Source organism: Microcaecilia unicolor, chromosome 12 (genome assembly GCF_901765095.1).
Source record: "Microcaecilia unicolor chromosome 12, aMicUni1.1, whole genome shotgun sequence".
Lineage (NCBI taxonomy): Eukaryota > Metazoa > Chordata > Amphibia > Gymnophiona > Siphonopidae > Microcaecilia > Microcaecilia unicolor.
In genome coordinates, this window is record NC_044042.1 from 1,311,822 (window position 1) to 1,334,315 (window position 22,494).

Consider the following 22,494-nt stretch of genomic DNA (forward strand, 5'->3'; position numbering starts at 1 on the left):
GGGCCATCCATTCCTGTACCATGTAAAAGCATGTGCTGTGTATTGAGAGTTCAATCTTTTATGTGTCCATACCCCTGGACACTATGAGGCATATTTTCAAAGCACTTTGGGAGGCTAAGTTCCATAGGTTTCTATGGAACTTTGGGAGGCTAAGTGCTTTGAAAATAAGCCTCTATAGGTACTTATTTTGTGTGCAAAAGGGACATATAGAGTTATGTTCTAAATGTAAAGCCTTTTACAAAGTATTTCCGAGATGCACACACCAACCTCACTGCAAAACTCATCCTGTATTCTTTCCACTCTCCAGTCATAATTTTTATGTGTTCTTTGTGAAAATCAAAGACCACATGGTGAGAGTCTGTGTCAGTTCATGTGTCTGTCCTTGCATATGTATCTGTGTGTAGCTGCCTGATTCTCCTTATACAAGTACTAAACAGTGAAGCAGATTGAGAAGTACATGTCTGTTCACAAATCAAAAGAGGCAGAAGGAAGATTGTAACCTGTGTTCCCTCATTCCTCCATTCACATATAAGAAGTGTCTGTCCATCCATCTACATGGCGTAAGTACATAAGCACTGCCACGATGGGAAAAGACCAAAGGTCCATCAAGCCCAGCACTCTGTCTCCGACAGCGGCCAATCCAGGCCCCAAGAACCTGGCAAAACCCCAAAATTTAATAACGATCAATGGACTTTTCCTTCAGGAATCTGTCCAGACCTCCTTTAAACTCAGTAAGGCCAGCTGCCGTAACCACACGCTGAGTAAAGAAAACCTTTCTCCAATTTGTTTTAAACCTACCACATTCTAATTTCATCTTGTGTCCCCTGGTTCTATTATTGTTAGAAAGTGTAAACAAACACTTCACATCTGTCCGCTCTACCTTACTCATTATTTTGTAGACCTCTATCATATCGCCCCTCAGCCACAGATAGTGAGACAGAGGCAGATGAGACTCAAAGAATGGATTATGGTTACCTATCTATCTTCACTGTCCGTTCACATGCTAGGCAGCGAGGTACAGCACACACATCGGGAATTACTTTCTTTTCCAAAATGGAGTAGACTTTTCCAAACTTGTTTAGATTACAGTGGAACGTTTTTTTTGGGGGGGGGGGGAGAGGAGGGTTGGGGTTAGAAGGAGGAGGCAGCACTCTAGGTCTTGCTTTCTACTTAAGAGAAATTTTCACCTACTCTCCTCCAAAATTGTTGTCTCCATCCCTGAACTTGAAATGCTGCTCCTGGACACTTGCACTGAATGCCTCAGAAGCACGAGAGTGAGAAATTACCTCTGATGTCATAAGTGACAACTCACGCAATGAGCCAATCAGGTTCCATTCCCTCTGTGACGTGCGAATAATGCTTTTCCCAGAGGTTCAGAACAACAGCTTCAATAATTATTAAATGGATGATTGAACAGTCCCGGTGTGGTGAGAAATGCTGCAAATGACCAGAGAGGTTCAGGGCAAGACACTAATTTCTACCTTTAGCGGAATCAAAATATGTAAGCAGGAAACGAGAAACAAAAATGACAGGGAGCTGCTCTGATTCTTGGCACGAGGGTTCCTCTCCTGCAGCAGCACTGCCACAGGTAATCACAAGAAATTGAAGAAAAGCCTTTAGGCCCAGTTGCAATCTTTTCTCATTGATCATTTTAGCCCTTTGTGGCTCAAGCTCTTCTATGTGGGTGATAAAACTGAATGCAGAGATTTGCATTGGCTCCTGAAGAAACTGACAGCCAAGTCTGACAAATAAATTTCTTCCATTTCTGTCACTTGGGAATCACAGCTGGAGCACCTGTGGCAAAGTCCCGATTCCTCAACTAGGTCACCTTCTTTTCCCAAGCCAGGCTGACTACTCAACTACCCCTAACCTTTTTCCCCATCCTTCCCTACCCCCTGAAACCATAAATGTAGGTTATTGTCCTTCTTTTACTCCCTCTGCACTCATTTTTCCTGAGCGGGAAAGCAGGCATGCTAAAAATACCCCCTAACTGGTGTCTATTCACAAGCTGTGTACAGACAGGCAGTGTAGCTTTTTCTTAGTGAGACAATGTGATGGCACAGCCGGCCAGCTCAGTGTCACATGTTAACAGGACTAGGCCACCGCTCCAGAAAACAAAACACGTTAAAAAAAAAACCAAGGTCTTGTTCAGCAGGAGCGGCATGGCTGCCTGCCCGGCTCCGAGCAGCACATTCACTAAAACCAAATAATTAGGAAAAGTACATGTGTGTTACTGGCAGGTGAAGTGAGGTACAAGGTGAAGAGAAGGTGCAGTCCAATTGGAGAACTCACTGGCTCTTACTGCCTCTCATTCTCTCCCTGTTCCACAGAGGTTTCCTTGCTGGGGGTCTGTTTATACCATGCAGTCTCTTTAAACACAAACCAGCAGTTTCCGGCCCACAGAAGAAAGTTCAAGAAACCAAAGAGCTGAAAAATAAAGACAAGAAGTGACACTTTACCGTGAGAGAGCATTGGGCTTGGCATAGCTGCAGGTTCCAAAGCCAAGCTGATACTTTCCCTCCTGACCATATGTTTCTACTTCATGTGGGCAGAGGAAAGAGAAAAGGGATTAGAGGGGATAATGTTGAAGGGGAGTGGAGTGCGCAGGGGGCTAGAGAATAGGATGTCAGGTAGAAAGACAGAGAGGGGGGGGGACGTTGTGTTCAAGCCACTGCCACTAGGGGGACTCACCTTTGGGGGGAGGGGGATGGGGAGTGACAAATTCAGTTGTTGTTCAGGGTACTGGTCTTTCTAGAGCTGCCCCCCTGACAGATTCAGCATAGCCAAAGGAAAGACATGAAATCAGAGCTGGGGAAAGGGTGAAGGATGCCCTAGGCAACCCTTGAGCTCTACACCTTCCACTCCCCCTCCCCCTCAGTGGCGTAGCTACAGGTGGGCCAGGGCCCACCCAACAGTAGCACATGTTTAGCAGTAGCTAGTGGGGATCCCAAGCTCTGCCAGCTGATGGTAACAAAAACACTGCTCTCCATGCTTCTGGCACCTGCGCATGCTCAGTTTTCAGCACATGCCTGCTGCAGACTGTCAAAGTGGAGAGAAGCATTTTCCCACCAGCTGAGATATTTTTTTGGTGGGAGGAGGAGAACACTTGGTGCCCACCCACTTCTTGCCCAGGCCCACCCAAAATCTGCTGTCTGGCTACGCCCCTGCTCCCCCTCCATTAACATTCAGACCCCTACCTGCAAGTTTGCCAATATTTTGGTAATTAAACTCTGCAGTCATGATCGTCACGCAAACATCCTATAAAAAAGCTGCTTAAAGCATGTGTGAACGGTTATTTGAGTTTGTGTGGCTCACGGTCATGATGCTGCCTGTACTGCCCAGGGTGTCACTTGCTGCTTTGGGGTGCTAATGAGTCTTTGATTTTGCTCAGTCCTTACCACAGATATGTTGGCGAGTCCCAGAGATGGGATGGCACCTGCGTTGCACACGGCTTTGTGTAGGTGACACACTGGCATGGCAGCAATGAGACTGGAGGGATGAGTTGCTATCTTCACATCCATGAGTCCTTTGCCCCAGGCCGATGCAGCCACCAGCCACAAAAACGTGAAGGCCCCTGTCACACAGAAGTCCTGAAGAAGAGCAAAACCACAGCTATTAGGCTCCATTAGTCAAGGCCCGAATTCTCATGAAGGAGAGGCAAAGGCGAGCAGGGTGCGTTCTTACCACGATCGGCAAATTCCTGTTCTTGGTGTAAAGGTCATGAAAACACAGGTACAGCCCCAGAGCGGCCATAGTGTACAGGAACGCAAAGACCCCCATAGTCACAAAGAATTCTGCAGATGAAGAGAAATCCCCACTGAGGTGCAGAATTCGCTTGCCTGCTTCCTCACAGAGTGGCATTTCATAGCGCTGCTGGTACAATCTGTTCCAAGACAAAGAAGAAAGTGTGAAATGTGGGGGCTGGCAGAGACCAGGCCTTGCCAGGTGAACAGAGAGCCTTTATACCTTTCAGGAAATCTAGACTGCACATTTGTCCTTTAGATTGTAAGCTCTTTGAGCAGGGACTGTCCTTTTATGTTAAATTGTACAGCGCTGCGTAACCCTAGTAGCGCTTTAGAAATGTTAAGTAGTAGTAATAGTAGTAGTAATTTTGAGATGCGGAGGGAAGGGACCAGAAAAGCACTAGAGTGTAGGGCTGTTGTTTTCATTTCTAGTAAATATTGTTAAAAGTTTGCCCTCTTCTTAAAGAGGTAAGCCCTGATAATGTGGGTAGTGGGCCTATTTTCTGTTTTACTTATCTTTATTAAAAGAGTTACACGTATTAAGTGTCCTTATAGAATACGTGTGACCCAACATCAGCACATGTACGCCAGGTATGCCTAAATGTGTCAGCTACACACGTAGTAACTTCTAGTATTCTGTAAACTGCCCCTGTAACTGTTACACCTGCCTATACTCGTTCACGCACCCTGTGAACTCTCCGCTTGCATTTTGTATGTATCAGTGTAAATTTACAATATTCTGTCAATTTAACCATGCACATGACACTTAAATGTAGCCAACTTGTTATATAATGTGGGGGTTGGTTTCCTTCTGCTGGGAGGGTGGCCAGGACTGGAGCAGGAAAGGACGTGCGTCTGTGGGAAGGGATTCAGCGAACACATTGGATCAGTGCTGGCGAAGGAATTACTGGTTCCGCACAGGAGCCAGAAGGAAGGAGAAGATAAAGAGAGATCAGTGACCCCTGTAGTGTTTTGATAGATTGTAATTTACCCCATGTGTTTTGTCTTTTTCCCTGAAGATTACGCTCCACTAAATAACGGAGTCGATATTTAGCTCATGGCGGTAAGCGGCTGGTAAGTCATTAACCCTGGATATTCAATGCCGGAGTATGAGCGGCTTCCAGCGCTGAATATCTGGCTATGTCCACTGACTCAGAAATTAACTGGGCAGTGGACGATATTCAGACCACATGAAGTTAAGACAGCTGTTTAGCAGACTAAACATCACTGCTAACCGGCTAAGTTGTTGCTCCACCCTAACTCCGCCATGGTCCGCTCTAACTCCACTCCTGGTCTGCCCAACTCCCGCACCAGACCATTCTAACTCCACCCCTGGTTCACCCTTAACTCCACCTCCAGTCTGCCCCTAACTCCACCCCAGCACCCTAACTCCACCCTTGGTCTAACCAAACTCCATCCCTGGTCTGCCCAAACTCCACCCCTGTTCACCCCTGGTTCACGCTTAACTCCACCTCCAGCCAGCACCCTAACTCCACCCCTGACTGCCATAAATCTGCCCCTGGTCCACCCTTACTCCACTCCTGGACCACCCTAAATCCACCCCCGGTCTGCCCTAACTCCACTCCAGTGTGCTGCTGTGGTGGCTAAGAAAGTACATAAGTACATAAGTACATAAGTACATAAGTAGTGCCATACTGGGAAAGACCAAAGGTCCATCTAGCCCAGCATCCTGTCACCGACAGTGGCCAATCCAGGTCAAGGGCACCTGGCACGCTCCCCAAACGTAAAAACATTCCAGACAAGTTATACCTAAAAATGAGGAATTTTTCCAGTCCATTTAATAGCGGTCTATGGACTTGTCCTTTAGGAATCTATCTAACCCCTTTTTAAACTCCGTCAAGCTAACCGCCCGTACCACGTTCTCCGGCAATGAATTCCAGAGTCTAATTACACGTTGGGTGAAGAAAAATTTTCTCCGATTCGTTTTAAATTTACCACACTGTAGCTTCAACTCATGCCCTCTAGTCCTAGTATTTTTGGATAGCGTGAACAGTCGCTTCACATCCACCCGATCCATTCCACTCATTATTTTATACACTTCTATCATATCTCCCCTCAGCCGTCTCTTCTCCAAGCTGAAAAGCCCTAGCCTTCTCAGCCTCTCTTCATAGGAAAGTCGTCCCATCCCCACTATCATTTTCGTCGCCCTTCGCTGTACCTTTTCCAATTCTACTATATCTTTTTTGAGATACGGAGACCAGTACTGAACACAATACTCCAGGTGCGGTCGCACCATGGAGCGATACAACGGCATTATAACATCCGCACACCTGGACTCCATACCCTTCTTAATAACACCCAACATTCTATTCGCTTTCCTAGCTGCAGCAGCACACTGAGCAGAAGGTTTCAGCGTATCATCGACGACGACACCCAGATCCCTTTCTTGATCCGTAACTCCTAACGCGGAACCTTGCAAGACGTAGCTATAATTCGGGTTCCTCTTACCCACATGCATCACTTTGCACTTGTCAACATTGAACTTCATCTGCCACTTGCACGCCCATTCTCCCAGTCTCGCAAGGTCCTCCTGTAATCGTTCACATTCCTCCTGCGACTTGACGACCCTGAATAATTTTGTGTCATCGGTGAATTTAATTACCTCACTAGTTATTCCCATCTCTAGGTCATTTATAAATACATTAAAAAGCAACGGACCCAGCACAGACCCCTGCGGGACCCCACTAACTACCCTCCTCCACTGAGAATACTGGCCACGCAATCCTACTCTCTGCTTCCTATCTTTCAACCAGTTCTTAATCCATAATAATACCCTACCTCCGATTCCATGACTCTGCAATTTCTTCAGGAGTCTTTCGTGCGGCACTTTGTCAAACGCCTTCTGAAAATCCAGATATACAATATCAACCGGCTCCCCATTGTCCACATGTTTGCTTACCCCCTCAAAAAAATGCATTAGATTGGTGAGGCAAGACTTCCCTTCACTAAATCCGTGCTGACTTTGTCTCATCAGTCCATGTTTTTGTATATGCTCTGCAATTTTATTCTTAATAATAGCCTCCACCATCTTGCCCGGCACCGACGTCAGACTCACCGGTCTATAATTTCCCGGATCTCCTCTGGAACCTTTCTTAAAAATCGGAGTAACATTGGCTACCCTCCAGTCTTCCGGTATTACACTCGATTTTAGGGACAGATTGCATATTTCTAACAGTAGCTCCGCAAGTTCATTTTTAGTTCTATTAATACTCTGGGATGAATACCATCAGGTCCCGGTGATTTACTACTCTTCAGCTTGCTGAACTGACCCATTACATCCTCCAAGGTTACAGAGAATTTGTTTAGTTTCTCCGACTCCCCCGCTTCAAATATTCTTTCCGGCACCGGTGTCCCCCCCAAATCCTCCTCGGTGAAGACCGAAGCAAAGAATTCATTTAATTTCTCCGCTACGGCTTTGTCCTCCTTGATCGCCCCTTTAACACCATTTTCGTCCAGCGGCCCAACCGACTCTTTGGCCGGTTTCCTGCTTTTAATGTATCTAAAAAAGTTTTTACTATGTATTTTTGCTTCCAACGCTAATTTCTTCTCAAAGTCCTTTTTTGCCCTCCTTATCTCCGCTTTGCATTTGGCTTGGCATTCCTTATGATCTATCCTGTTACTTTCAGTTGGTTCTCTTCTCCACTTTCTGAAGGATTGTTTTTTGGCTCTAATGATTTCCTTTATCTTACTGTTTAGCCACGCCGGCTGACGTTTAGTCTTTTTTCCCTTTTTTCTAATACGTGGAATATATTTGTCCTGAACCTCCAGGATGGTGTTTTTAAACAGCATCCACGCCTGATGCAAGTTTTTTACTCTGCGAGCTGCTCCTTTCAGTCTTTTTTTCACCATTTTTCTCATTTTGTCGTAATCACCTTTTCTATAGTTAAACGCTAGCGTACTTGATTTCCTAGTTTCACTTCCTTCAATGCCAATATCAAAACCGATCATATTATGATCACTGTTATCAAGCGGCCCTCGTATCGTTACCCCCCTGCACTAGATCATGAGCACCACTAAGGACTAAGTCTAGTATTTTTCCTTCTCTTGTCGGCTCCTGAACTAGCTGTTCCATGAAGCTGTCCTTGATTTCATCAAGAAATCTTATGTCCCTTGCGTGTACAGATGTTACATTACCCCAGTCTATATGCGGGTAATTGAAATCCCCCATTATTATTGTGTTGCCCAGTTTGTTTGCGTCCCTGATTTCCTTTAACATTTCCGCATCCGTCTGTTCGTCCTGGCCAGGCGGACGGTAGTACACTCCTATCACTATCCTTTTCCCCTTTGCACATGGAATTTCAATCCACAGTGATTCCAAGGAGTGTTTTGCTTCCTGCAGAATTTTCAATCTATTTGATTCAAGGCTCTCGTTAATATACAATGCTACCCCTCCACCAATCCGATTCACCCTATCACTACGATATAATTTGTACCCCGGTATGACAGTGTCCCACTGGTTATCCTCCTTCCACCAGGTCTCAGAGATGCCTATTATATCTAATTTTTCACTTAGTGCAATATATTCTAACTCCCCCATCTTATTTCTTAGGCTCCTGGCATTCGCATATAGACATTTCAAACTATGTTTGTTGTTCCTAAGTACATCATGCTTAGTACTTGACAGTATTAATTGGCAATCTTTTGTCTGATTTTTATTGTTATTTAAAGATACCCGATCTACTACAATCTCTTTTGCAACCTCACTATCTAAAGCAAATAGAATGTTAGGTATTATTAGGAAAGGAATGGAAAACAAAAATGAGGATGTTATAATGCCTTTGTATCGCTCCATGGTGCGACCGCACCTCGAATATTGTGTTCAATTCTGGTCGACGCATCTCAAAAAAGATATAGTGGAATTAGAAAAGGTGCAGAGAAGGGCGACAAAAATGATAAAGGGGATGGGACGACTTCCCTATGAGGAAAGGCTAAAGCGGCTAGGGCTCTTCAGCTTGGGGAGATATGACAGAGGTCTACAAAATAATGAGTGGAATGGAACGGGTAGACATGAATCGATTGTTTACTCTTTCTAAAAATACTAGGACTAGGGGACATGTGATGAAGCTATAATGTAGTAAATTTAAAACAAATCAGAGTAAATGTTGCTTCACTCAACGTGTAATTAAACTCTGGAACTCGTTGCCAGAGAATGTGGTAGGGGTGGTTAGCTTAGCTGAGTTTAAAAAAGGTTTGGACGGCTTCCTAAAGGAAAAATCCATAGACTATTATTAAAATGGACTTGGGGAAAATCCACTATTTCTGGGATAAGCAGTATAAAATGTTTTGTACTTTTTTGGGATCCTGCCAGGTATTTGTGACCTGGATTGGCCACTGTTGGAAACAGGATGCTGGGCTTGATGGACCTTTGGTCTGTCCCAGTATGGCAATACTTATGTACTTATGTACCATAAATCCGCCCCTGGTTCACCCTTATTCCACACCTGGTCCGCCCCTAACTTAGGAGGTTGGTGTTGATATTAATCAGTTAAGTGCTGCTGAATATTGGGTGCCGGCTCCTCTCCAGTGATTTCATTCATTGACATGTGTGGTAATGAAAGGGCTGGTGCAGAACCAGGGAGGCAGGCAGCTCCCACAGAGGAAGAGCCTTGAAACTAGTGAGGCAATACTTATGTACTTATGTAAAGTTCACCTCCCCCCACCCCACATTGCCTCAGGGGTCAGGAACCTGGATTTTTAACCTGCCACACAGCTGTACACTTGGTATGAAGTCTCCCCCCAACATCCAGGCCATTTCATTTAAAAAGCTCAAGAGATTTACCGGAAGGGATATCCAAACTGCACAGAAATTGCAGTCATATTCTTGTCTATGTTACATCTTACAGTTGCTGCCGTCTCTCCACTGTATGATCCGCAGCTGCCAAAGGCAAAAATGGCAAACAGCTGGAAGAGAAGAAAAACAAAAGCGGGTTACTGGACTTGTTCAATTGTAAACAGGGCTGACAGGTGAGTGGACTACATGCCCCCTTCTCCTCTGCCTTTTGTCAGCTGTGTCACAGGAACCTCTGACCTTCTAGAACTGAGACCCCTCATACAGCACTGTCAGTGCACCTCATTCCTGTCCTGCAGCATCCCTTACTCTTCTAGCACTGAGACCCCGGCCTCATACAGTACTGTCAGTGCACCTCATTCCTGTCAAGCAGCACCCCTTGCTCTTCTAGCACTGAGACCCTTTATACAACACTGTCAGTGCACCTCATTCCTGTCCTGCTGCACCTCTTGCTTTTCTAGAACTGAGACCCACATACAGCACTGTCAGTGCACCTCATTCCTGTCCTGCAGCAACTCTTGCTCTTCTAGAACTGAGACCCTACATACAGCACTAGTAGTGCACCTTATTCCTGCCCTACAGCACCCTTTGCTCTTCTAGCACTGAGACTCCACATACAGCTCTGCCAGTACACCTCATTCTAGCCTGCAACACCCTATGCTATGTTACTTTAGTGGAGACCCTGCACACAGAAAGCTCTACCAAAGCACTTCACTCCTACCCTGGAGCACCCCAGTTATTCCAGTACTAAGACCCCCTCACACTGCTCTGCCAATCCACCTCATAATACTGAGACAGAAGTGCCCTGCATCATCCCCAACTATTGCAGTATTGAGGTCCTACACACATCTCTACAAATGCCCCTCACTCAAGGCTAGATTTTGGTTGTGGGCGCTTTAGTCAAAGGGGCAAATGTGCCACCCCTGAAATTGCCAGAGGGGAGACCCTCCTCCTTTTCTACTGCTGACATTAGTTCACCCGCAGCAGTCAGCAGCGTTTCTCCATTAAGCAATACTCCAGAGCGGAGTCAGTACTTGCAGACTCTGCCCCACCCCCCACCCCACACCATAGAAACCAGTGCAAGGCGCAGGACATCAGTGTGCGAGTGCTGGAAGGTCCTATGCTGGATTTTTACTTATGACAGATGTCTATAAAACCTCTGGAGTGGTTTGAGAAACACTGGCCAAAAGTTCCCATTGCTGAACTGAATCTGGTAGGTTTATCATCAATCTCTAATCCTTATCAGGATTAAAGGATCTGGTAGAGATAGTCCTTCCTGGAATACCAGGGCGTGTATAATTCACACAGCGGGAAATGAGCATGATGAACATAAAAGCAAGAGACCTGCCATACTGGGACAGGCCAAAGGTCCTTCACTTGAAAATTAGATGTCAAAAGACCAAACTGAAACAATCCAAAAGGTCTAATCTCTAAATTAATAGTAAGCAGGCCATCAATAACACTTTAAAAATGTATTTCTTAAGAGGAAAAGGACCTCAGAAAGGAAATGGACCATCATTTTTAACAGCTTATGTCTGTATCATTAGGTTCCAGTTTCTATCATGGGTCCAAAACCCTCTATTTTCACATTTTTGTGCAAAGTAAATATACATTCATTCAAACATACATTAATTTACATCATTCTTCCATATACTTCTTATTATTCTATCATTCCCAAAAACAGACTTTTATAGTCTATCAAAAGATTAAAAAAACCAAGAACATAAGAATAGCCATACCGGATCAGATCAATGGTCCATCTAGCCCAGTGTCCTTTTTCCAATAGTGGCCAATCCAGGTCACAAGTACCTGCCGGAAACCCAAAGAGTAGCAACATTCCATGCTATTAATCCCAGGGCAAGCAGTAGCTTCCCCATGTCCATCTCAACAACAGATGACTTTTCCTCCAGGAACTTGTCCAAACCTCTTTTAAAAGCAGATATGTTAACCACTGTTACCACATCTTCCAGCAACGAGTTCCAGAGCTTGACTATTCTTTGAGTGAAAAAATATTTCCTCCTATTTGTTTCAAAAGTATTTCTATGTACTTTCATTGAGTGTCCCCTGGTCTTTGTACTTTTTGAAACAGTGAAAAATCAATTAACTTTAACCCATTCTACACCACTCAGGACTTTGTAAACCTCAATCATATCCCTCCTCAGCCATTTCTTTTCCAAGCTGAAGAGCCCTAACCTCTTTAGCTTTTCCTCATATGAGGGGAGTTCTATCCCCTTAATCTTTTTGGTTGCTCTTCTTTTAAACTTTTCTAATTCCGCTATATCTTAGTTTGGCTTCATCAGGGGTCTCAATTCAATACGAGCATCACTGAACTCCATTGTAATTAATTGAAAGGATTGAATCGAGCTGTGCTCTGGCTACGTTCAAATGGCCATGTTTTGAATTGAGACCCCTGGTGAAACTGCGTTGGTCAGTGAAATGGGTTCCATCGGGGTAGCATAAGCTAAGGCTGCTTTTGGGAATGATAGGGGATAATAGGGTAGTTCTACCCTATTCCCTTGCAGGGGCGTAGCCAGACAACAGATTTTGGGTGGGCCTAGGTAAGAAGTGGGTGGGCACCAATTGTTCTCCCCCTCCCCCCAACCACTACCCAAAAAATATCTCAGCTGGTGGGAAAACGCTTCTTTCCACCTTGGCAGTCTGCAGCAGGCATGCGCTGAAAACTGAACATGCACAGGTGCCGGTATCATGGAGAGTAGCGTTTTCGTTACCATCTGGAGGAAGTCTTCAGCTGGCTGAGCTTGGGATCCCACAGCTACCACTAAACATGTGCTACTGTTGGGTGGGCCTGAGCCCTAAGTGGGTGGGCCCCGGCCCACCCAGCCCCACCTGTGGCTACGCCACTGTTCCCTTGTGAATCATGTCCTGCCCCCCTCTACTTTGATGTTCTGTCTTTTCCTTTATTTTTAGATTGAAAACTATAATAAACTTGGAAGAATTATTTGAATTCACATATATTTGCATTGCACACAAATTTGAAAATAGAGGTTTTTGGACCAATAATAGAGGAAACTGGAAACTAGCGATACAGACATAAGCTACTGAAAATGCTGGTATGTTTGGTTTTTTTAGGTACTTTTCCTCTTAAGCACATTAACTTTGAAAGTGTTGTTGATGGTCTGCTTACAGATCAAAGGTCCCTGAAACCCAGTATCCAGAATCCAGTTCTATCATTACATTTGTCAAGCATTCTGATGCATAGGACTGGAGCCAACTTTTCAAAATTATTGGGTGTGCTAAAGCCAATGGAAATTACCTCTCCTTGGCCAAAGTCAAGGAGTTTGGTCAATATTGGGGTTGCTCAAGCACTTAGAGCACCCAAACAGCTGGCTCCTATGTTCTGACGAGTAGAAGGAACGGGAGAAAATCCATCAGTACTAAAAGGGAAGGAAGAAACAGAATGTTCAAGGAAATGGATCAGCGGGGGGGAAAACAACAAGAAGTAGCAAATGGTTAAGTACAACGGGAAATACAAAGTTTTACTCCAAGAACCATTTGTGGATCAACATTGGACTTGTGAAAGGTCAAGGAGAGATGACTTGAAACCTAAGAATGAGCGAGTGAAAGTTGCAGCCCAGAATAGCGGATTACAGACAAGATGGTTTACAGAAAGCAGAGAAAATCTGGTGCAACAGACGTGTAGATTCTGTAAGAAGCAGCTACTCATCTTGTGGCTGGCTGTGAAGTGCTGATGGACAGAAAATGTTTATACAGAAAGGCAGGACAAGGTGGGAGCATCTCATTCATTGGACACTCTAAGCATTACAAGGTCAGTGTACTGGAAAAGTATTGGGATCATGACCTGAAGAGAATTGTGGAAAACAAAGAGGTTATGATCACCTGGGACGTCCCCATCCCAACTGAGAAAAAGCTGGATGCAAGAAAACCAGACAGAGCGTTAAAAGAGAAAAACATTAGAACAGCATTGATTATAGAGCTGTTGATCCCAAGTGATTACTCGGTGAATTGCATGAAGAGAGAAAAGATCCTTAAGTACCAATAAATGCAGTCAAGACCAAGAAATGTGGCAGAAAGTTACAGAAATATTTCTAATTGTTTTGGGTGCAACAGGCTTAATCAAAAGGAACTTCCAAGAACACCTGGATAAATTGCATATCCATGTTAAATCTTATGAACTCCAGAAGGAAAATCTCTTTCGCACAATGCAAATACTATGGTAAGCGTTAGCAGTGAATCTGAGACACTGAGATCATATTCCACATAGTCTGGCTTAGGAGTGAGGTTCATTACCGTCATGGTATGTGCAAAAATAAGCTATTTGGAGAAATTCCCCCAGGACAGAGCAAAGGTCCTTCAAGCCCAGTCTCCTGTTTCCAGTAGTGGCCAATCCAGGTTGTACCTGGCAGGATCCCAAAAAGTAGCAAGATTCCAGAGTACTGACCCCAGGGATAAATAATGGCTTTCTCCTGGTCTACCCTAAGAATGGTTTATACACTTTTCCTCATTTTTTAAAACTCAGGTGGACTTAACTGCTTTTACCACATTCTCCGGCCTAAACTCCAGAGTTTAATTATGTGTGATTTAAAAATGTTTTTTTTAAGTGTATTTTAAATGTACTACTTAGTAACTTCATGGCATGTTCTCTAGTCTTTGTACTTTTTGAACGAGTAAACAGTCAATTTGCGATTTCCTATTTCACTCCACTCAGGCTTTTACAGACCTCCATTATGTATCCCTCATCGGTCTCTTGTAAAAGCTGAAGAGCCCTAACCTCTTTAGCCTTTCCCCATGAGGAATCATTGCATTTTCTTTACTATGCTTTCTGCGTTAATTGCCACTCTCAGTCCTTCAGGGTTGCATTGCTCTTTCTCTGCCACCATGTGGGCAAACAAGGAAATCATGGCGGAATTTTGTGAGGATCTGCTGTATATGGGATGTAGCCCTGTAAAATCTGTGACCTTGTCAAGAATTTAAAACGTAGGTAAATTGAACACCGAAAGAATCTTGTGAAACTCTGGCCAGAGAGAAATTAGCAGTTGCCGTCTTCTCTGAAATGCCCAGTGCTGGAGACAACGATTAGCACACATCAAGCTGCATAACTGGTTCATAGTATGGAGCAGACTAACAGGATTGTAAATTCTCTTCTGGGGATAGAGAAAACAGATGACCCTATAGCTGATGAAAAACTTCTGCTCTCTGTACTGTAGGAGAAAACCCAGAAAATGTCTTTGTGTCTTCCAGTTGCACAGCTGCTCAAACCTCCAGAACTGAAAAAAAAAAAAAAATACCAGCATACCAGGACAGACAGGTTAGAGATGGAGCCCCCGGCTGTTCTTCCAGCAAAGCCACAGGAGAACCACCAGTGACATGTTACTAAAATGACTCTGCGTCATTATTATATGGATTTTCTTTTGTTGCATGCTCTTTTGGGCATGCTGGTGATGTGGTTTATGCATTTTAAAAATAAACAGATAAACCTATTGCCACAAAAAAAAGTCAAGATCATTAAAAAAAAAGGTGGTACCACCAGAAAAACACAAGGGCCACAAACTAATCCACAATTCAATGTACATAACATTTGTTACAGTGGTATAAATTGTGCCCAAGCCGCACCTATAGAGCGGGGGAGGGGAGGCTCAAGATGACACGTCTTGCAGCTGCATCCAGGTCTTTTCAGATGGACCCCCCCTTCCCCGCACTCCAAGGGCCCCTAATTCAGACTACTGCCACTGCTTCATTAATATCATATAAAGAATTGGGTTTCTGCCATATACTTGTGACCTGGATTGGCCACTGTTGGAAGCAGGATACTGGGCCTGATGGACCATTGGTCTGACCCAGTAGGGCTATTCTTATGTTCTTATGAACCTATATCCAGGGGGCATTACATAGATCGTAAGACACGATGTTCAGGATCTTGATTCAACGTGATCAGTACCTGCAATTACAGCTCTGTCAGGATACATTGAATCAGATTTTGTACATATGGTTAACAAGTATTATACTGACTGTGCTGTGAGCTAATTTATGGCCCCTTCTTCTATGTTTGTTTTCAAATCTGTTTCATTGCCTTCATCAGATAAGTAAGATAGTAAGAGATTTGATAACTAGAGGCCCTTTTACTAAGCTGCATCAGATGATAATGCACAAAAGCAGGGCAGGCTAAAGCATTCTGCATTAGGCTTGGCACATGTGCATGCTAAATATTTGTAAACAGTTTTCAGGAGGGAGTGTGTCAGGTGTGGACAATGGACATGGATGGAGTGTGCTGACGTTAGTGTGCATTAAATGAATGATGCAGACTTAACGCAGAAGCCTTTACTGCCTTCATAGTAGGAGGTAATGAGTGCTTCCACATTAATTTCTTGAAATGGCCGTGTGCTAATGTTGACATTACTGCATGGCCAAAAAATAAAGTATAATGAAAAAAGTGTGATTTTACGTCTGGGGTTCCTAGCCCATTATAAACCATAAAGTTGTATTTCTCTGTTGATCACCCCACCCCTCACCTATCCACACCCATCCTGTTAGAATATCAATGATATATGCTTTGATGTCCCCATGCATACCTCCGACCCACCCCCATCCTCCCACCCTGTCAGACTGTCATAGTAATGCTTGAATGTTTTCACTTATATACACTGCCAGCTAGCACATTTGCTTATTTCCGATCTGACGAAGAAGGGCAACCTTCGAAAGCTAATCAAGAAATGTATTAAGTTATGTCCAATAAAAAAGGTATCATCTCATTTTCTTTTCCATGTTTTATTTTGTTTGATTTCTATTGATAACCTTAAGAGTGGACTAACACGGCTACCACACTCCTCTACGTCTGCACTAGAAATGGCTTAACACATAGGACAGACTTGCATAAGGGCACAGGAAGCCCATTCCTTAGCACAGCTTAGTAAAAATGCCCCTGGGTTGACCTACAAAACATCAGTGACCTGGGATCTCTTTTGTTCTTCCTTGTTTCATCTCTTTCTCATTCTCTTCATGACACCTGAACTCTCTTCTGTCTCAGGACAAAAGAGCAAATTCAGACCTTTCACATTATACCCCCTGTGTAACTTTCTCAAATCCAGCAAGCTTGTGAAGGGCCTATGGAGGGTCATTCTGTAACAGGATGTCTAGGATAAGAAGGTGAGCAGGCCCAATTTCAAGCCTGTTCTCTCAAGAAAAGGAGACGGTTACTTTTTCTAAACATTCGTACATTTAAGGCACAGTTGCATCCACCAACCTAATCTCTGCTGGAAATGTCTGTGTCACAGGTTCCCAAACCTGGTCTTGGAGACACCCCAGCCAGGGCCGCCGAGAGAGTAGGCCGGGCCCGGGGCTAGGCCGCCCCGCCTCTCCCCCCTCGCTCCCCCCTCCGCTGCAGTCCATGGTCTCACCTGCCTGCCTCCACAGCTCCGGGCCCCCTTCATTCAAAACGACAATCGCAGATCGCGTCTCTTCTGGCCTTCCCTCCGTGTCCCGCCCTCATCTGATGTAACTTCCGGTTTCCGCGAGGGCGGGACACAGGGAGGGAAGGCCAGAAGAGATGTGATCTGAGATTGCTGCTTTGAATGAAGGGGGCCCGGAGCCGTGGAGGCAGGCAGGTGAGACCGGGGACTGCAGGGCGGGCGGCCTGACCCGGGGAGTTTCCTCCCCCCCGCCCCCCCCTCTCGGCGGCCCTGACCCCAGTCGGTCAGGTTTTCAGGATACCCACAATGAATATTCCGGAGACAGATTTGCATGTATTCATTATTCATTGTGGATATTTATTTATTTATATCAATTTATATACTGTATCTTATTGCAACTGCAAACCAGAACGGTTTACATATATAAAAATACAATTTGTATATACAATAGACAGACAAGGAATTCCATTCATGACAGGAAAGCACAGCAAATCAGAATTAACTACATAGTACAAACCAACATGGATTATATTTAATAAACAGTGAGGGTACCCTTTTATTTTACCTTATCTCTTATTCTAAGTTCTGTTCTACATAATTTATAAAGAAAAAGGTTTTCAAGAGTTTCCGAAAATGGATGTAAGAATTCTCTAGTCTGATCTCTTTTGGAAGGCCGTTCCAAAGAGAAGGGGACAGGTAGAAAAAAGCCGATCTCCGTGTAGATTCCCATCTAGCCTTAGCGAGAGAGGGAATAACTAACCTATTATCTATTAGAGATCTAAGAGTTCGCATGGCAGTGTAAGGAATTGTCAGATTTGATAGGTAATTAGGGTTTAATGTATGGAAAGCCTTGTGAGTCAAAATGAGAATTTTAAACTTGACTCTTGCTTCAACCGGAAGCCAATGCAGACGATGCAGTAAAGGTGTTACTCTGTCATCCCTCTGGGCCTTGCAAATCATACGCACCGCTGTATTTCTGGCTGTATTTTGACTGTCTGTGGTGCCTCCAGGACCAGGCTTGGGAACCACTAGTGTCAATTGTAGAATACTATCATTTTTGTGCATCTCTACACCTTGCCTATGCCCTATCCAAATTTTACCCATGTGCATGTGCACTGGCAAAGTATGCATTATCAAATCATGGCATTTCATTTATGTGAATATCATCACTCATGTGTGTTCCTGCCAAAGACAGATTCCTGCACCGGTCTACTGGGACTAGATCTTCTCATTATGAAGACGGGCTCTGCTTAGCAGCCTCTACCTGTACAGTCTGATGGCTGTGGTTTTCAGGAAAGTGATCAATCTACCAAGCTCTATGTTTCATACTCTATGCAACCTACATCTGCTTATGTCACTTAGGAAATGTGAGTAGCTACGAACATATCTCACCAGTACTGAAATCTCTACACTGGTTACCGATTGAGTATCGTGTAAAGTATAAACTTTTACTTTTACTGGATCAGTTTCAAAAAATATTAGCAGCACAATTACACATGTATCAACCGCCTAGAACTCTAAGATCGATGCAACAATTAAATGTAGACATTCCCTCATTTCGGATTATAAGATTGAATAAATATATAATGGGTCTAACACTATAAAATAGTCTACCATTGAGACTTAAAAAAAAAGGAAATGAAGCAGTTTAAGAGAAAACTGAAGAATTTTATATTTTTTTAAAGAATATGGGTCAGATATTGAAGTGAGGTGAAAAAATAGAAGCTAATAAGTTGGATTCCGCGATTGAAGGCCAGAATTTTATGTTGTTAATGTTTCTTCTTATGTTTTATGATGATGACATAACAATATGTATTTGATCTTTTTATGTATGTGAATTTTTACATCGCTGAGGACCATGGGATTGTGAGGTGTAAAAAAAATAATAAATAAATAATGTTATGGAGGGGAAGTTAACATTTTTTTTTTTGTTTTTCTGGAAGTGGCGGTGCGTTCTACTTAGGACATTCATTTCGGTTCCCATCTGCACAGCTTGAAGTCTGAACTGTAGGGTGGATAGAAATGTTCTCCCAGTCACTGTCTAGAGACTCTGGGCACAGTATAAGTAGCAGAAGGTCCTGCAAAGGTTAAACCACACAGCAGGCTTTTTCAATTCCAAGAGTGAAATGTGAGTACTGCTGACTGCAGCTAACACCCCCCTCCTCATAAATCCAGGTTTTTCAGGGCAGGAAAAGACTGAACTATGGCAACATATCATTCTTATCTTTAAGCCCACTTCCTCAGCCCAGGTAGAAATAATACTATCCTATGTAAACAGGGGGAAAAAAAAGAACAGCTGCTTCTCATATCTGCCCCCCAGTGTTGTTAAATGTCTATATTTCTGACGCTATATCATGTTATCCTGTTACTAAGGCTCAGTTTCCCTGTCTCCAAATTTATCTCATCGATTGCAATTATACTTCTATTTGGTCATTTTACTATTGTTGCGCTATTAACAAAATTGTAACTTTTATGTAAAACTGAACTTGCTGAATCCCAGTAAATAAATAAATAAATTCTGTTCTGACTGACCTCCCCCCCCTCACGCCTTCTGTATTTAGCTAGCTCGGCATTTCTTTTTGGACATGTCACTCACCCTAGGGCAGAAATAGCAGAAAGGCAATGAGGACTCACCCATTCTAGCACTTTAATGAAGCCCAGGGGCTCTTCCAGCCGCCTCCAGTGCAGCCCCAGCAGGGGATTCTGCGATTATAAGAGAAATCAATTAGAGCAGAAAGAAAAGAACTTGTGGAAATTTGCATGATCAGATGACACAAAATTCTCTGCAGAGATTTGCAGCACGTGGTACCTTCTTTTCAGGTCCTGCTTCTGCTTTCTCCAGAGCTGCAGCTGGGGTGCTGTCTGCACTGGACATGTTGTGAGCTCTCTTGTGTCTCCGTTTGAACTTCTGAAGCTGGCCTGTTTCTCCCTGCTCCCTGCTCCCTCTCTGGAACCAAATTCTTATTCAAACTTCTGTCAAACTCTCAGTGTAAGTGCCCAGCTCACGTGACAGTGCTCCACTCCCTCTCCCCCAGTGACAGGCACCATGTGCCCTCTGCAGCTGAGACCCGAGCTAAAAGTGCTGCTGGTTCCATTCATGGACTGCAATGGGACACCAGAATGACTCTAATTCCTGACAAGGAACTCGGAGTCACTTGTGTAGAAAATGTCAAAGACAGACAGAGAAGGGCTGACATCCACCAGTAACAGATTACACTGTGCTGTTTAGTGAGAAACATACATAAAAGATGAAAGAAAAGAAAGAGATACATAGAGCTGGCTCTTCCTTTGCAATCAGTGCAGAGGTTCAGCCAGTGAGTGGAAAGGAGGGGGTCAACCTGCGGCCCCCAAGACCATGGGAAGTATACACAGAAACAGTATTAATGAGAGTTTGGGTAATTTTAAATACTGTATTTTGCAGATATTTTCAGAAAAGTCACACTAGCGCTTTGTTTCCATCATTCGTAGTTAAGTGCCTATTTATGTATTTATTTATTTGCTACAGAAGGTCTCTGCAGCTTTGTGAATTTCTGATTCCAGCATTATGTAATGTTGTGGCCTGCTAGGGCCCACATATAGAGAAGGCTGCCCTCTAATGGTAGTACTGTGAAATTACATATAGAATCATAGCCATTTTAAAGCTGCAGCCATAGGCGCCCCGTATAAGAGGCTTGGGGAGCCCAATGGTCGACTTCCAGGTGTTGCGCCCACCCCCCTCGCGTGTATGGTTTAATTGTGTTAGTTCCGTGGCAGCGACGTCATTGATGTCGCTTCCAAGGAGAATACGGAGGTCAGCTCCGCCCTCTTGGCAGCGACGCAACGTCATTGACGTCGCTAAGGAGGTAAGCTCCGCCCCTCTGTCCCCTTGGCAGTGACGTGACGTCATTGACGTCGTCACGGAGGTAAGCTCCACCCCTTTTAGCCTCCCCAAAACAGTTGGCTACCGACCGTCTATGGCTGCAGCCACTAGGGACAGGAGCAAGTGGGGTTCACTCCTGCCCTGAAGACCAGCTCAACCACCAGGGAATAAACTAGTCCCCAGGGGCTTCTACTGATATATGGAGGGGGGGGGCTTGGTATCAGGGAGGGGTGGAATCAGGGGTTTTAGTATTTGGGGACGAATTTGGTACTGGGCTGTCGGGGTCCCGGGGACTGGAATCAGGAGGGTTTTGAATTGGGGATGGGGGTAGGGCATTTGTAGTGGTGGCAGGTTTCAGGGGGGGGGGTTGGGCCAGTCATATTGTAGAGGGTCTTGAGAAGGAGGAGGGAGGGGAGCATGTTTTTGGCAGGCAGGATACCAGTGACAGCTATGTGGGTGCCGGCACCCACATAGCTGAATGACCAAAGTTAGGACTGCTTTGCCAGAGGAGGTGGTAACAGCAGTTAGCGTATTTGGGTTTAAAAAAGGTTTGGACAAATTCCTGGAGGAAAAGTCCATAGTCTGCTATTGAGAAGTCTGCTATTGAGACAGTCATGTGGAAGCAACTGCTTGCCCTGAGACTGGTAGCATGGAATGTTGCTACTCTTTGAGATTCTGTATGGAATCTTGTCACTCTTTAGGATTCCAGAATCTTGCTATTCTTTGGGGTTCTACATGGAATGTTGCTACTCTCTGAGATTCTGAAATGGAATCTTGTCACGCTTTAGGATTCCAGAATCTTGCTATTCTTTGGGGTTCTACATGGAATCTTGTCACTCTTTAGGATCCCAGAATCTTGCTATTCTTTGAGGTTCTACATGAAATGTTGCTACTCTTTGAGATTCTGCATGGAATCTTGCTATTCTTTGGGGTTCCACATGGAATGTTGCTACTCTGAGATTCTCCATGGAATTTTGTCACTCTTTAGGATTCCGGAATCTTGCTATTCTTTGGGGTTCTACATGGAATGTTGCCATGATTTGAGATTCTGCATGGAATCTTGTCACTCTTTAGGATTCCAGAATCTTGCTATTCTTTGGGATTCTACATGGAATGTTGCCACAGTTTGGGTTTCTGCCAAGTACTTGTGACCTGGCTTGGCCACTGTTTGGAAAACAGGATACTGGGCTAGATGGATCATTGGTCTGACCCAGTCTGGTTACTCTTATGTTCTTATGTATGCTTTTTATGCGATCCTGTTTGGTCACTTAGCTATGCAGGTTCTGGCACTGGATATTGCTGACACCTGCATAACTGCCAGCTCCTCCCTGCCTCTGCCTCCAGAACATCCCTCTCTGTCCTACCTAAAACATGGCTGGTCAGAGATGATATTTAGTGGTGTTACCCGGTTAAGTGCCACTGAATATCAGTGTCCAGCCCGCTGAGCATGCTTTAAGCGGGAAGGAGCCACTAATTTATTTAATTATTTATTGAACATGTTTGATAAACCACCATTTCTGACATAATTGGACGAGACTGTACTGTTTACTGGTTATTCAACCTTCTATCTCCAGAACCAGCAGAAGATGTCCTTACAGACTGATGGGTCAGTGGCTGTGCTGTGCATTGCCTGAACAGACTCTTGTCATCCACATCACTGGGTCACTATGGTGCTCATTTTCAAATCGTTTATCATTT

General features: G+C 44.3%; 1 protein-coding gene across 1 annotated transcript; it reads right to left on the minus strand.

Annotated features, from left to right (window-relative positions):
* Positions 1-854: 854 nt before the first annotated feature.
* On the minus strand, positions 855-19,968 carry SYPL2 (synaptophysin like 2). The gene is made up of 6 exons (XM_030221894.1): positions 19,747-19,968; positions 19,572-19,640; positions 9,544-9,665; positions 3,685-3,883; positions 3,399-3,590; positions 855-2,427 (listed from the first exon to the last, which is right to left on the minus strand). Exons 1-6 carry the CDS (start codon positions 19,810-19,812, stop codon positions 2,299-2,301), a joined length of 777 nt encoding a protein of 258 aa, XP_030077754.1. The 5' UTR covers positions 19,813-19,968; the 3' UTR covers positions 855-2,298.
* Between the last annotated feature and the right edge of the window lie 2,526 nt (positions 19,969-22,494).

Coding starts and splice junctions, on each gene's coding strand:
- SYPL2 (XM_030221894.1), bottom strand. CDS start 19,812: ATGTCCAGTGCAGACAGCACCCCAGCTGCAGCTCTGGAGAAAGCAGAA. Junction 19,641..19,746: donor AAGCAGGACCTGAAAAGAAG/GTACCACGTGCT, acceptor TTATAATCGCAG/AATCCCCTGCTGGGGCTGCA. Junction 3,884..9,543: donor CAGTTTGGATATCCCTTCCG/GTAAATCTCTTG, acceptor GTCTTGGAACAG/ATTGTACCAGCAGCGCTATG.